Genomic DNA, 13,626 nt, shown 5'->3' on the forward strand with positions numbered 1-13,626 from the left:
GGATTTGATGAAGTACTGTCATGATAAGCTTTGAATACCACAGCAGTCCCAACAATCCCTGAGAAAGTGGTAGGATATCACAGGTCAGTGGAAAACTGAAGGAGATGAGATTATCTGCATTGCCACATAATAAGTAAAGTCTCTTCACTGTTAAAGATTCTAGTTGGAAGAGAACAGAGAGACTCACACAGTCAAACTTGAATGTCTTTTAGGGATTCAGCAACTATGAAAGTACCTGGCAGACCATAGCTGTAGCATAATTAATTTTTCCCACAATTTATTCTTAATAAATGATACCTGTGGTTTTATTCCCCAAACAATATTATAGGAGGAAATATATCTTCCATTAGTTAAGGACAAGCTCACATGATAACTGTGAGGTACATATAAAATTTAAGTTTTTCAAAGAAGGGAAGATTTAAGTAAGAAAAAAATATGAAAAATCCCCATCTTTTATTACATAGACTTCAATAATTCTGGCTAATCTGGTAAAGTCACAAGAGTTTTTCCCCCTTCTCTGACACTGTGTTGTCTTTTCTCTCTAGGAACAACCAGGAAGGTGTGAAAAATAGGTTTTAATGCTATGGTGTATACTTCATTAGCACTTTTGCTTTGGGTCCCCCCATTCAGGTACTCACGTCAATAAAGTTCATTTTTTAGTTGCCTTCACACACACATGCATGAACGTGAAAAGAAAAGTAGAAAGGGAAAGTAAAGGGGAAAACTGGAAAGTCCAGAAAATGAAAGTTTCTATGCTAAGTACTTAAAAGGCACTCAGCACCAAATGTCCTCACCACTTGCTGAGGCAAGGCTCCCTCTCCAGGCAGTACTGCAGAATCACCTCAATGGCCCTCCCAGTCTCTGTGCTGAAGACTCTGCTGATGCTGTGCTCCATCCCTGCCTGTCTGGGCTGTGACCTGCCACTGATCTATGGCCACCAGGAGCTCTTCATGCTGTTGCATCAAATGGGGAGACTCTCCATTCTGTCATGTCTGAAGGACAGAACCGACTTCCAATTTCCTCAGGAACTCGTGGATGGGAACCAGCTGGACAAGATGCATGCCACCACTCTCCTGCATGAGGTGGTCCAGCAAATCTTCAACCTCTTCAGTACAAGTGGCTCTCTTGCGACCTGGGATGACACCCTGCTGGACAGATTCCTCATTGGACTTCATCAGCAGCTGGATAACCTGGAGACATGTTTGGGGAAGGAAAAGGAGGAGGATCAGACACACCTGGGAAGAGAGAATTCCAGACTGGCTGTGAAGAGGTACTTCCAAGGCATCAGTCAGTATCTGACAGAGAAGCAAGACAGCCCCTGTGCCTGGGAGGTTGTCAGGGTTGAAATCAGAAAGTGCTTTCTCTTCATTAACAAGCTCCAAGGAAAACTCAGAAAATAAGGAAGATGCTGATTCTCAGAACAGTTCATCTGGTCAACTCAGTTGCTATTTCCAAGACTGAGAGTATAAATCTACATCATTGTTTTTACGCCGGAGGAAAAAGAAGTCATGAACATCCATTGAATCATTATGAAACTATGTTAAGTGTCTTAAGCCGTTTAGAAGAGAGAAAGGCATCTTCCACTTGCTGTAACTGAAAAACTTATTGTAATGTTTATTTACCTATTTAAATTATTTATAATATTTATGCTGTTCACAGTATTTAAGTATTTATTTTCCAGAAAACATTTGTTTAATATTATATTTTTATAAGCCTGTATAATTTACTTTGAAGCTATGTGAAATAAATGTAATTTAATATTAAAACAATTTTCCTGTTTCACATACTTTTTGAAGATAAAGAGAGATGAAAGCCTGATCTCACAAAATAAACACAGGCAAAGCACCTGACTGAAGAATGAGTAGAAATACCGAGCACGGGTCATTCTAGGGTAGTCATTCTGAGTAGGCGTTGAGTTTGATAAGCCAAGGCATAACTTAGCAATGGAAAGAAGACACCTGTGGAGAAAAGCCCAGAGCAATGGCACAATCATGTCCTTGGTGCGTTTGATATTAGAGATGCATCACGTGCTAAAGAAGAAATGGATGAGGCCAGGGAAGTTACCTCTGTGTCTATCTGTGGTTCAGGAAAGTAGAGGAGAGTTCTGAGAAAGGGAGAGTAAGCCTGCACACATGTGAGTAGGTTCTGACCTCTCATTTCTTCCTTCTCTAGTCTAAATGCTTCAAGCATAAAGTTGGAGAATATATCCCTTGTAGCAGTTTGATATTATTATGAATTCCAAAAAGAAATAATTTATTATGTTTGTAAACTGGTCTGTACCTGGGCATCATTAAATTATGATTAGGGCTTTGATTGGGCCATGTCAGTAGGGTGTTTATTTCACAGCCCTTGTAGGGTGGGGACTCCCAGATGAAAGACATGGCAAAGGACAGAGTTTTACTTTTTGATGCCAGAGTCTTGAGCTGGAGACCCAAGAAGTAAACACACAGAGGATTTTGGTTGTGAGGAAAGAGAGCCAAGCCCTGGAAGAGTGGAACCCTAGGAACAGAGGAGGAAGTCTTAGGTAGAAGGGAACCCAGGAGACTGAACCCTGGCAGATGTTGGCAGCCATCTTGTTTCAACAGTTTGCCGAAGACTTTGGTGAGGGAAGTAACTTATGCTTTATGGCCTGGCAACTGCAAGCTTCTACCCAAATAAGTACGCTTTATAAAAACCAACAGATCTCTAGTATTTTGCATTAGTACCCTTTGGCTAATACATTCCTATAATAAAAAAATAATAATTTAGATTGTAATGTCCTTTTATTTTTCAAGATGGTGTCATAGACATTATTTATTTGACTTTCACATTTTATCTATGATAAATTATTGTTGGCATTTTTGTCATTTTACTGTTGTTCACCTAATAAAGAGTGTTTGAGCTCTTTCAATGTACTATACAGTACGTGCAGTGTTAGGTACTAGGGGCACACTGTTGAATAAAATTTTACTCCTGCCTTCTCTTTGCTTATGGTCTTCTAGAGAGCTGGCCTAAGGAGAAGAAAGGTCAGCATGAAATATCCTTGAAAATGAAGATAATTGGGACACATAAGTGTCACATTCTCGACACAGACACTTTGGCATTACATTTCAAAATGTATTCTGTTTAGTATATGACAACATTTTCAGTCAAATCCTGATTAAATGGGAGAAAATACAAGGAAGTAACTATCATTTTAAGACTTCAGGAGAGCACCCCACAGCATCCAAGGGTAAAGGTTGGTAACTTCTAATTTGATAAACTGAAAATGATTGAAGGATAAAAGCCATTCAATTTAGAAAGAAAAAAAAGCAAGACGATCTCTACTGTCAAATGACATTATCTTATATATAGGGTATTTCAAGGAACCCACAAGAAAGCTGCTAGAGGTAATAAATGAAATCAGCAAAATTGTTTCGTACAAAATCATGGCACGCAAATCAGTTGTGTTCTCTACACCGGCAATCTGAAACAGAAATAGGAAAATTCCATTTAAAATACCTGTGGAGGGAAACGGACTTTGGCCCAGTGGTTAGGGCGTCCGTCTACCATATGGGAGGTCCACGGTTCAAACCCCGGGCCTCCTTGACCCTTGTGGAGCTGGCCATGCGCAGTGCTGATGCACGCAAAGAGTGCCGTGCCACGCAAGGGTGTCCCCCGCATGGGGGAGCCCCACGCGCAAGGAGTGCACCCATAAGGAGAGCCGCCCAGCGTGAAAAGAAAGAGCAGCCTGCCCAGGAATGGTGCCGCCCACACTTCCCGTGCCGCTGACGACAACAGAAGCGGACAAAGAAACAAGACGCAGCAAATAGACACCAAGAACAGACAACCAAGGGAGGGGGGGAAATTAAATAAAAATAAATAAATCTTTAAAAAAAAAAATAAAAAAAAAAAATAAAATACCTGTGGAAAATTTAGCCAAGGATGTTGAATTCATCGAGTTTCTCCAGAGAAACAAAACCGTATGTATATTCATGTATATGTGTATTTATTTTTATTCATGCATGTAAATATTAAGGAATTTATTATAGGAATTCACTCCTGTGATTGTGGTAATAGGGAAGTCTGAATTCATTAGGGCAGGCCACAACTTGGGAACTCTGATGAAGATTTCAATGAATTCACCAGAAGAAGCTGGGTGTGAAGTGGAGACAGAAATTCTTCTTTATGAATGTTGAAATCATGCATTCTCCCATTAAGGACTTCAACTGATCAGATGAGACTTCTCCCATTGGTGAAAGCAAGCTCCACTGTTGATTTTAGATGTAATCAATCATAGATGCAATCAAACAACTAATGCTTTAAATCCACAAAATTCCCTCACACTAACAATCAGGCCAGTGCTTATTTGCCCCAACAACTGGAAAGCATGACTTAGCCAAGTTGACACTTGAAATTAACCATTGCTCATGTGAAAGACTTGCCCACCAAAAACTACAAAACATCGCTAAAATAAATTGAAGAACACTTAAATAAATGAAAACACTTGCCACGTTCATAGATTAAAGGACTTAATATTGTTAAGATGGCACTACTCCCCAAAGTGATGTACAGATTAAATGCTAACTCTATCACAATATTCTTCCATGTTATTCTAATTTATACTTCCGTCAGATTTGATGACAAATCTTTCTTTCATGAAAGAAATATTTATCATGTTGCTCAGGGTGGACAGCTTCCATGCCACCCTTCCCCAGAGCCCAAGATATGGGCATATGACCCTGGTGAAGAAATCAGAGTCCTTAGCAAGAATTGATGCTGTGTGTCTGAGAAAACTCTTTCCTCTGGGATGGCAAAGATAGCGGAATGTGAGTCTAGGACCCCAAAGCAACCATCTTGATAAGAATGTGGTAAGAGTTCATCTAAAGGATGAAGAGAAAGAGACAGCACTAATGATATTGTCTGAGCATCTTAGATCCCAATGGACTTCCCCCAAAAGCCAATAGTTCTTCTTGCTGTGGTACTCCTTGCCATAGCATCTTTTACTTCTCCTGTGTAGTCCACTTCCCAATGTAAGTAATTAGGTTAAAATTATTTCTTTAATGGCCATTTCCTTTCCCTTATGTAAATTCCATAAGAACAGAGAATATTCATCCTTTATTCCAAGTTCCAATCCCAAGGCCATTGAATGAATAAAAGAATGAATGAGCTACACCGTACCCTTTTCTAGTTACGTTGCAGAATTAGGAGGTAGGAGAAAATTTATCTTTTTTAAATAACGGACACATCTTAAAATAAATTTAATGAGTAGTATTTTTATTGAAAAGTCAAATGTGAACATATTTTGTATAAAAATAGAACACAAATAAAAGCATCAAAATTAATAGATAAATTAATTAAAATAATTAAATAAATAATATGTTTTATGACATGAAGTTCAATTACAGGGCACCAGTTACATTTCTCTAGATTCTGAAAATATTTGGACACATATATTCCTGGTATTACTGACGAAAGTATGTTCAATGTGACTCAAATTATTTCATACTGAAGCAAAAAATAATGGCTTTTGAAATGACTGAATAATTGACAGTCTGAGGTAGGATCTTCACCTTTGGGAATCAGTTTCGTTCTTACTTCCTGAGTTCTCTTGTGAGCACATTTATGAAGAGAAAGCACCTCCTGATTTCCACCCTGACAACCTCCCAGGCACAGTCACTGTGTTTCTTCTTTTGCAGGTAGACACGGATTCTCTGGAAGTATCTCCTCACAGCCAGGGTGGGGCCTTCCATTGCCAGGACAGAATCTTCTCCCATCTCCTGCAGCAAACAGGTCTCCAGGTCCTCCAGCTGTCGATGAAGTCCCGAGCGGAGTTGGTCCAGGAGGGTTGTGTTCCAAGCAGCAGAGGAGCCCTCTGTGTGGAAGAGGTGGAAGATCTGCTGGAGCATCTCGTGGAGGACAGACATGGCCTGAGTTTTCTGGACCTGGCTGCCATCCATCATCTCCTGGGGGAATCTGAAGTCAGTCCTGTCCTTCAGACAAGAAAGAAGGGAGATTGTCCCCATTTGACTCAACACTGTGAAGGTCTCCTGCTTTCTCACGTCAAGGCTCTGAGGCAGACCACAGCTAAACGAGCCGATGGGGCTTGAGAAGATCATCATCAACACCACCAGAGAAGAAACTGGAAATGCCATTGGTAGGTTCCAAGCAAACACTCTTCTGGTTGAGGTGCGAGACTGTGAGCTTTTGTACCAAGTTCTCTGAGGACTCTCTTCTTTGTGTGCCACTTAAATACTGAAGACACAAATTTTCATTTTCAGATTTCTTCCCCGTTCTTTCTATTCCCCATTTTGGACTTTCCCTTCTCCTCAGTGCCCTGAGAAGATGTATCAGTTGCAATTCTGTCTGTATTCTTACATTTAGAGTTAAGTTTACACAATAAAATATTAAAGTCCCAATACAGTGAGATGCTTATCATCGTAATAAACACCAAGTTTTAATTGATAGAGCTGACTGGATCCTTTTTCCATAAGTTAAGAACAACTTTGACGGAATCATTTCTGGGCTTCTTACGAAATCTTCTTTCACCCACTCTAGATTTCCTACATGGAAGTGTTGATATACTATGTCAAGTTTGAAGAATACATCCTTTATGTGCATAGATCTGGTCTTACTTTCGGCTGTATCTTCAAAACCAGGTACTTGGCAGTCTCCTTCAATGAATGGGCTCCCTTGACTTTCTTTAGCCCACAGGAGCTTCCCTCTGGTTCATGCTGTTATGGTTGATCAAAGGTTTTACATCTCAGAACAAGAACAGAACTTGTTCACCCTTATCCCCGTTGTCTAGCTGGGGTATCACTGCCTCTGCTTTATTTTATTTTTATTTCTCTCCCCTTCCCATAACCCCCACCACCACCAGTTGTCTGCTCTCTGTGTCCATTCACTTTTCGTTCTTCTGTGTCCACTTGTATTCTTGTCAGCGGCATCCAGAATCTGTGTCTCATCTTTTTTTTTTTTCTGGTTCCTTCTTTCTTTTATTTAAAGAAAATCCTCATATATGATCATGCAAATCAAAATGAGACTGATCTGACACATCAGAAGCCATGTTTGTGTATATCTAAGCAGACACAAAGAATCTCTACTTAAGGTTAGATCTAGCAACAGTACCAAGTGTGAGTAAAATACTTCTATCATAATAAAAAGATTTTCTAATTTATTTCAAATAAATAGCTTACAGAGAATGGTTTTATTTTTTAATAAAATGTTCTCTGAATATAACCAAGTCAAGACTTACATTTACTACACCAATAAAAAGTTCTTGATCAAAAAGTAGAAGACAGCTTACCTAAAGTAAAAAATATATATATATCATCTGGGGATTCAAACCTGTTGTTGCATCATCTTGATGTATCAGCTGTCTGTGTGTGCGGCTCCATTCCTGGTCAGGTTGCGCTTTTTCTGGGTATCTCTCCTTACCGGGCGCATTCTTTGCGCATGGGGCTCCCCTACATGGGGGACACCCCTGCATGGCACAGCACTCCTTGTGCGCATCAGCACTGTGCATGGGCCAGCTCATCACACAGGTCAGGAGGCCGTGGGTTTGAGCCATGGACCTCCCGTATGGTAGGCGGATGCCCTGTCCATTGGGCCAAATCTTCCACTTTAAGTTGATAATGAACGCACCCAAAGGGAAGTGAGATGTGTGTGTGTGTGTGTGCGCGCGCGTGCGTGTGTGAACAGATGTATGTGTTGATTGGCTGATGGTTTATAATTTCAAAGTGATATACTTTGGCTATAACCACCATTATTATTACCTCTCTCAAAGCATCTCCTCAGCTCACTTGTTTTTCCATAAATGTAGTGCACCCTCTCTCCTCAGGGCCTAAACCGGCAGAAAGTAGCTAGCTTAGTGTTGTTAAGATGCCCATAAAACTCTAAGAGTTACCTCCTGAAAGGAAGGAATATGTCAGTATAACTTTACTAGATCCTTTTGAAAAGCCTATATTTTGTGATGCTAGGTGAGGACAGTGGAATGCTGTGCATATGAGCCTAAATTACCTAATCTCCCATCTTTCTCCCTTTCAACTCTAGCGTCATTTTAACAGTTTGGTATGTATATGAGTGGCCCAGGCTGGTCAGTAGTACCATCCTCTTTTTCCAGGTGTACAATAAGTCTGATAGCCTCCTCTCCTCATAAGGGGGAAGAGTTCCCCCACATTATTAAATGCATGTACTTTAAATAGCTTTATGATGTGCAGTTTGCCAATTTGGCTTTCTTTATTCCAATTAATTGAGATAATTACTGACCTGCCCATCATTGCACTGAGCTGGACTATACCAGGATGATTAAACCTCAAGCCCTGTCTTCAAGAGGAGTAAAGTGCAACCATTACTACCACCCAGACATTCAAGCCATTAGAACGTGTCTACTGGACTTCTTTGCTGCTTCATGGCCAAAACATTGTCCAGTCTAGCCCATTATTCTAGCTCTACCAGAATAATGACTAAGTAACCTCTTTTTTTTCACTTTTTTACATAATTTAAAATTTATTCCCTCTTCTATGTATTTAACTTTTGACTGATCAAACATTTTTCTAATGTTCCTGCAATGTTTCCCATTTCACTTTGAGGTCTGTTGCAAATTAAGGAAGAGAAAACATGCTGAAAAAAAACTTATTCTCTGTATGATTTTCTAGACATCAGAGTTCTCTTCTGTCTTTAAGCATTCCTGGAAAGTAAAAGTAAGCAGTCCATTTACAAAAGCAAATGGAAAGTAAATGCAGAAAACTGAAAAAGAGGAAATGATGTCTCCTCTTCTGAAATGACAAAATGACAATAATTTTACAACCACAAATCAGGAGTTAAGGGTTTTGCAGGGTGACAATTTTCAACTCAGTCATTGGATGAGACTGTTGTAGCTACTTTTGGTGGTGCAATATGAGGGTTTTCTGGGTTTGTTTTTGTTTTATTTTTGCTTGCATGCTCTTTCTCATTTGCTTTTCCTTCCTTCCTTCCTTCCTTCCTTCCTTCCTTCCTTCCTTCCTTCCTTCCTTCCTTCCTTCCTTCCTTCCTTCCTTCCTTCCTTCCTTCCTTCCTTCCCTCCTTCCTTCCTTCCTTCCTTCCTTCCTTTCTTCCTTCCTTCCTTCCTTCCTTCCTTCCTTCCTCCCTCCCTCCCTCCCTCCCTCCTGGAATTTTCCTTTCTCTCCCTCCCTCCGTACCTCCCTCCTTCCATTCTTCCCTCCCTTCCTTCCTTACATCCTTCCCTTCTCTGTCACTTATTTTTTTACCCTATCCATGGAGATGATCCAGCTCCACGGATTTAGTCACACCAACCATCATTCAAATTAGAATTGGTTTTTAGACTCAACAGCTATTTAATTAGCATGTGAGTTGTCACCTATCTCAGGAGCTAAAATATTATTCATTCAGACCTTCTTTCCATTCATGAGTCCAAGTTCAGACAAGATGAATTAGAAATAAAACTTGGTTTTAACGTGAGAATTAAAGGAAGGGAGGCAGATCATCTCGGAAAAACTTCCATCGAACTTCCATAACAGGATGGGTTGCTTTTCTCCATTGTGGGGATGGCTAAAAGGGGCTGTGCTTACTTTGTTCTGGGCGTTGTTGTATGTGCATAGTATCCTCCACCTTCAGGGCATCCTGACCCAGTGGATACGATGATCATTTCCATATAACAGAGGAAGGAGATGGAAAAGGTCATACAGCCAAAACAGGCTAGAACTGTGACGTGAATTTGGGCTGCCTTACCCCAGACTCTACTTTTACAATCATTACAAAGCACTGTCTCTTTTAAGACATTTTCCCTGCCTTAAGTAAACACTTACAAGCTCTTAACCTGCAATTCCCATTTTTCTTATTCAATGAGAAGCAACTTCCAGTCCTGTCATTCAAATAAATTACTCTATTTGCTGGACTTAAGTGGATCTCTGAAACTCCCCTTTCCCAATGAGATATTTTCAGAAGATACCCAGGATGTTAAAGCATTTTTTTCCAATTTAGCTTCTACTATCTTTGTCTTCCAAAAACTACCTATTTCCGACATGGTCCCAAAATGCTAGATTTCTCAGTCTTTGGGACACTGAGTCTTTTTGTACTTCCTCGAGACAGAGGTCTTCTTCTTCTGTGACCTACACTGCTGTAGGTGCTAGAGACACAGTGGAACTGCCCTCAGGGAGTTTACAGCCCAGCAGGAAGTCAGCAGTTAAACACTAATTAGATTACCCTAATGTGCAGAGTGCAGCTAACTGAGCAGGCGTAAGGCTAAAGGGTAAGGTGCAGAGAGAACTATTTAGTGATTAGCCACTGCTTACCAGTGACTTTTGGCAAGTTACCTCTCTGAGTTTTCCATTGCTTTGTCAATAAAATATAAAGAATATAATAATTATCTCAAAGGGAAGCTATGAAGATTGAATGAAAATATCTGTGAAACACTTTGCTGAGAGCCTATAACTAATAACATGGCTGCCATTAATATTAGGGATGTAAAAATGAATCGTTCCCTACGGATTTGATGAAGTACTGTCATGATAAGCTTTGAGTACCACAGCAGTCCCAACAACCCCCCAGGAATGTGGGTGGATATCACAGGTCAGTGGAAAACCGAAGTAGATGAGATTATCTGCACTACCACATAATAAGTAAAGAGTCTTCACTGTTAAAGATTCTAGTTGGAAGAGAACAGAGAGACTCACACAGTTAAACCTGAATGTCTTTTAGGGATTCAGCAACTACGAAAGTACCTGGCAGACCATAGCTGTACCATAATTAATATTTCCCACAATTTATTCTTAATAAATGATACCTGTGGTTTTGTTCCCCAAACAATGTTATAGGAGGAAATATATCTTCAGTTAGTTAAAGAGAAGCTCACATGATAACTGTGAGTTACACATAAATTTAAGTCTTTTAGAGAAGGGAAGATTTAAATAAGAAAAAATATATGAAAATCCCAATCTTTTATTACATAAACTTTAATAATTCTTCCTAATCTGGTAAAGTAACAAGAGTTTTTCTCCCTTCTCTGACACTGTTTTGGCTTTTCTCTCTAGGAACAACCAGGAAGGTGTGAAAAATAGGTTTTAATGCTATGGTGTATACTTCATTAGCACTTCTTGCTTTGGATCCCCCGTTCAGGTACTCACGTCAATAAAAGTTCATTTTTTAGTTGCCTTCACACACACATGCATGAACGTGAAAAGAAAAGTAGAAAGGGAAAGTAAAGGGGAACACTGGAAAGCCCAGAAAATGAAAGTTTCTATGCTAAGTATTTAAGAGGCACTCAGCACCAAATGTCCTCACCACTTGCTGAGGCAAGGCTCCCTCTCCAGGCAGTACTGCAGAATCACCTCAATGGCCCTCCCAGTCTCTGTGCTGAAGACTCTGCTGATGCTGTGCTCCATCCCTGCCTGTCTGGGCTGTGACCTGCCACTGATCTATGGCCACCAGGAGCTCTTCATGCTGTTGCATCAAATGGGGAGACTCTCCATTGTGTCATGTCTGAAGGACAGGACTGACTTCCAATTTCCTCAGGAACTCGTGGATGGGAACCAGCTGGACAAGATGCATGCCACCACTCTCCTGCATGAGGTGGTCCAGCAAATCTTCAACCTCTTCAGTACAAGTGGCTCTCTTGCGACCTGGGATGACACCCTGCTGGACAGATTCCTCATTGGACTTCATCAGCAGCTGGATAACCTGGAGACATGTTTGGGGAAGGAAAAGGAGGAGGATCAGACACACCTGGGAAGTGAGAATTCCAGACTGGCTGTGAAGAGGTACTTCCAAGGCATCAGTCAGTATCTGACAGAGAAGCAAGACAGTCCCTGTGCCTGGGAGGTTGTCAGGGTTGAAATCAGAAAGTGCTTTCTCTTCATTAACAAGCTCCAAGGAAAACTCAGAAAATAAGGAAGATGCTGATTCTCAGAACAGTTCATCTGGTCAACTCAGTTGCTATTTCCAAGACTGAGAGTATAATCTACATCATTGTTTTTACGCCGGAGGAAAAAGAAGTCATGAACATCCATTGAATCATTATGAAACTATGTTAAGTGTCTTAAGCCGTTTAGAAGAGAGAAAGGCATCTTCCACTTGCTGTAACTGAAAAACTTATTGTAATGTTTATTTACCTATTTAAATTATTTATAATATTTATGCTGTTCACAGTATTTAAGTATTTATTTTCCAGAAAACATTTGTTTAATATTATATTTTTATAAGCCTGTATAATTTACTTTGAAGCTATGTGAAATAAATGTAATTTAATATTAAAACAATTTTCCTGTTTCACATACTTTTTGAAGATAAAGAGAGATGAAAGCCTGATCTCACAAAATAAACACAGGCAAAGCACCTGACTGAAGAATGAGTAGAAATACCGAGCACGGGTCATTCTAGGGTAGTCATTCTGAGTAGGCGTTGAGTTTGATAAGCCAAGGCATAACTTAGCAATGGAAAGAAGACACCTGAGGAGAAAAGCCCAGAGCAATGGCACAATCATGCCCTTGGTGCGTTTGATATTAGAGATGCATCATGTGCTAAAGAAGAAATGGGTGAGTCCAGGGAAGTTACCTCTGTGTCTATCTGTGGTTCAGGAGAGTAGGGGAGATTTCTGAGGAAGGGAGAGCAAGCCTACACACATGTGAGTAGGTTCTGACCTCTCATTTCTTCCTTCTCTAGTCTAAATATTTCAAACATAAAGTTGAAGAATATATCCCTTGTAGCAGTTTGATATTATTATGAATTCCAAAAAGAAATATTTTACTATGATTGTAAACTGGTCTTTACCTGTGCATCATAAAATTATGATTAGGGCTTTGATTGGGCCACATCAGTAGGGTGTTGTGTCCACAGTCCTTGCTGGGTGGGGACTCCCAGATAAAAGACATGGCAAAGGACAGAGTTTTACTTTTTGATGCCAGAGTCTTGAACTGGAAACCCAAGAATAAGCAAACAGAGGATTTTGGTTTGAGGAAAGAGTAGCAAGCCCTGGAAGAGTGGAACCCTGGGAACAGAGTAGCAAGTCTTAGGAAGAGAAGAACCCAGGAAGCCGGAACCCTGGCAGATGTTGGCAGCCATCTTGTTTCAACACTTGGTCGAAGACTTTGGTGACGTAAGTAACTTATGCTTTATGGCCTGGTAACTGCAAGCTTCTACTCTAAATATATACACTTTATAAAAACCAACTGATTTCTGGTATTTTGCATTAGCACCCGTTTGTCGAATACATTCCTATAATAAAAAATAATAATAATTTAGATTGTAATGTCCTTTTATTTTCCAAGATGGTGTCATAGACACTATTTGACTTTCACATTTTACCTAAGATAAATTATTGTTGGCATTTTTGTCATTTTACTGTTGTTCACCTAGTAAAGAGTGTTTGAGCTCTTTCAATGTACTGTATAGTAGGTGTAGTGTTAGGTGCTAGGGGCACACTGTTGAATAAAATTTTACTCCTACCTTCCCATTGCTTATGGTCTTCTAGAGAGCTGGCCTAACAAGAAGAAAGGTCACCTATTGATATAACCTTGAAAAATGAAGAGAATTGGGACACATAAGAGGTCACATTCTAGACTCAGATGCTTTGGCATTAAATTTCAAAATGCATTCTGTTTAGTATATGGCAACATTTTGCAGTCAAATCCTGATTAAATGGGAGAAAATACCAGGAAGAACTATCATTTTAAG

At 40.0% G+C, this 13,626-nt stretch overlaps 3 protein-coding genes across 3 annotated transcripts; 2 read left to right on the forward strand and 1 right to left on the reverse strand.

Moving 5' to 3' along the window:
* Nucleotides 1–845: 845 nt before the first annotated feature.
* LOC101432987 (interferon alpha-2-like) lies at nucleotides 846–1,400 on the forward strand. Its single transcript, XM_004475387.2, has one exon. It carries the CDS (start codon nucleotides 846–848, stop codon nucleotides 1,398–1,400), a length of 555 nt encoding a protein of 184 aa, XP_004475444.2.
* A 4,152-nt stretch (nucleotides 1,401–5,552) lies between these two features.
* LOC101425560 (interferon omega-1) lies at nucleotides 5,553–6,113 on the reverse strand. Its single transcript, XM_004465764.1, has one exon. It carries the CDS (start codon nucleotides 6,111–6,113, stop codon nucleotides 5,553–5,555), a length of 561 nt encoding a protein of 186 aa, XP_004465821.1.
* A 5,176-nt stretch (nucleotides 6,114–11,289) lies between these two features.
* Nucleotides 11,290–11,844, forward strand: LOC101425111 (interferon alpha-2-like). Its single transcript, XM_004465763.2, has one exon. It carries the CDS (start codon nucleotides 11,290–11,292, stop codon nucleotides 11,842–11,844), a length of 555 nt encoding a protein of 184 aa, XP_004465820.2.
* Nucleotides 11,845–13,626: the final 1,782 nt, after the last annotated feature.

This window comes from Dasypus novemcinctus, chromosome 8, assembly GCF_030445035.2.
Source record: "Dasypus novemcinctus isolate mDasNov1 chromosome 8, mDasNov1.1.hap2, whole genome shotgun sequence".
Taxonomy (NCBI): Eukaryota; Metazoa; Chordata; class Mammalia; order Cingulata; family Dasypodidae; genus Dasypus; species Dasypus novemcinctus.

Excerpts from the sequence above, each read along its gene's own strand:
- LOC101425560 (XM_004465764.1), bottom strand. The coding sequence starts at position 6,113 with ATGGCATTTCCAGTTTCTTCTCTGGTGGTGTTGATGATGATCTTCTCA.
- LOC101432987 (XM_004475387.2), top strand. The coding sequence starts at position 846 with ATGGCCCTCCCAGTCTCTGTGCTGAAGACTCTGCTGATGCTGTGCTCC.
- LOC101425111 (XM_004465763.2), top strand. The coding sequence starts at position 11,290 with ATGGCCCTCCCAGTCTCTGTGCTGAAGACTCTGCTGATGCTGTGCTCC.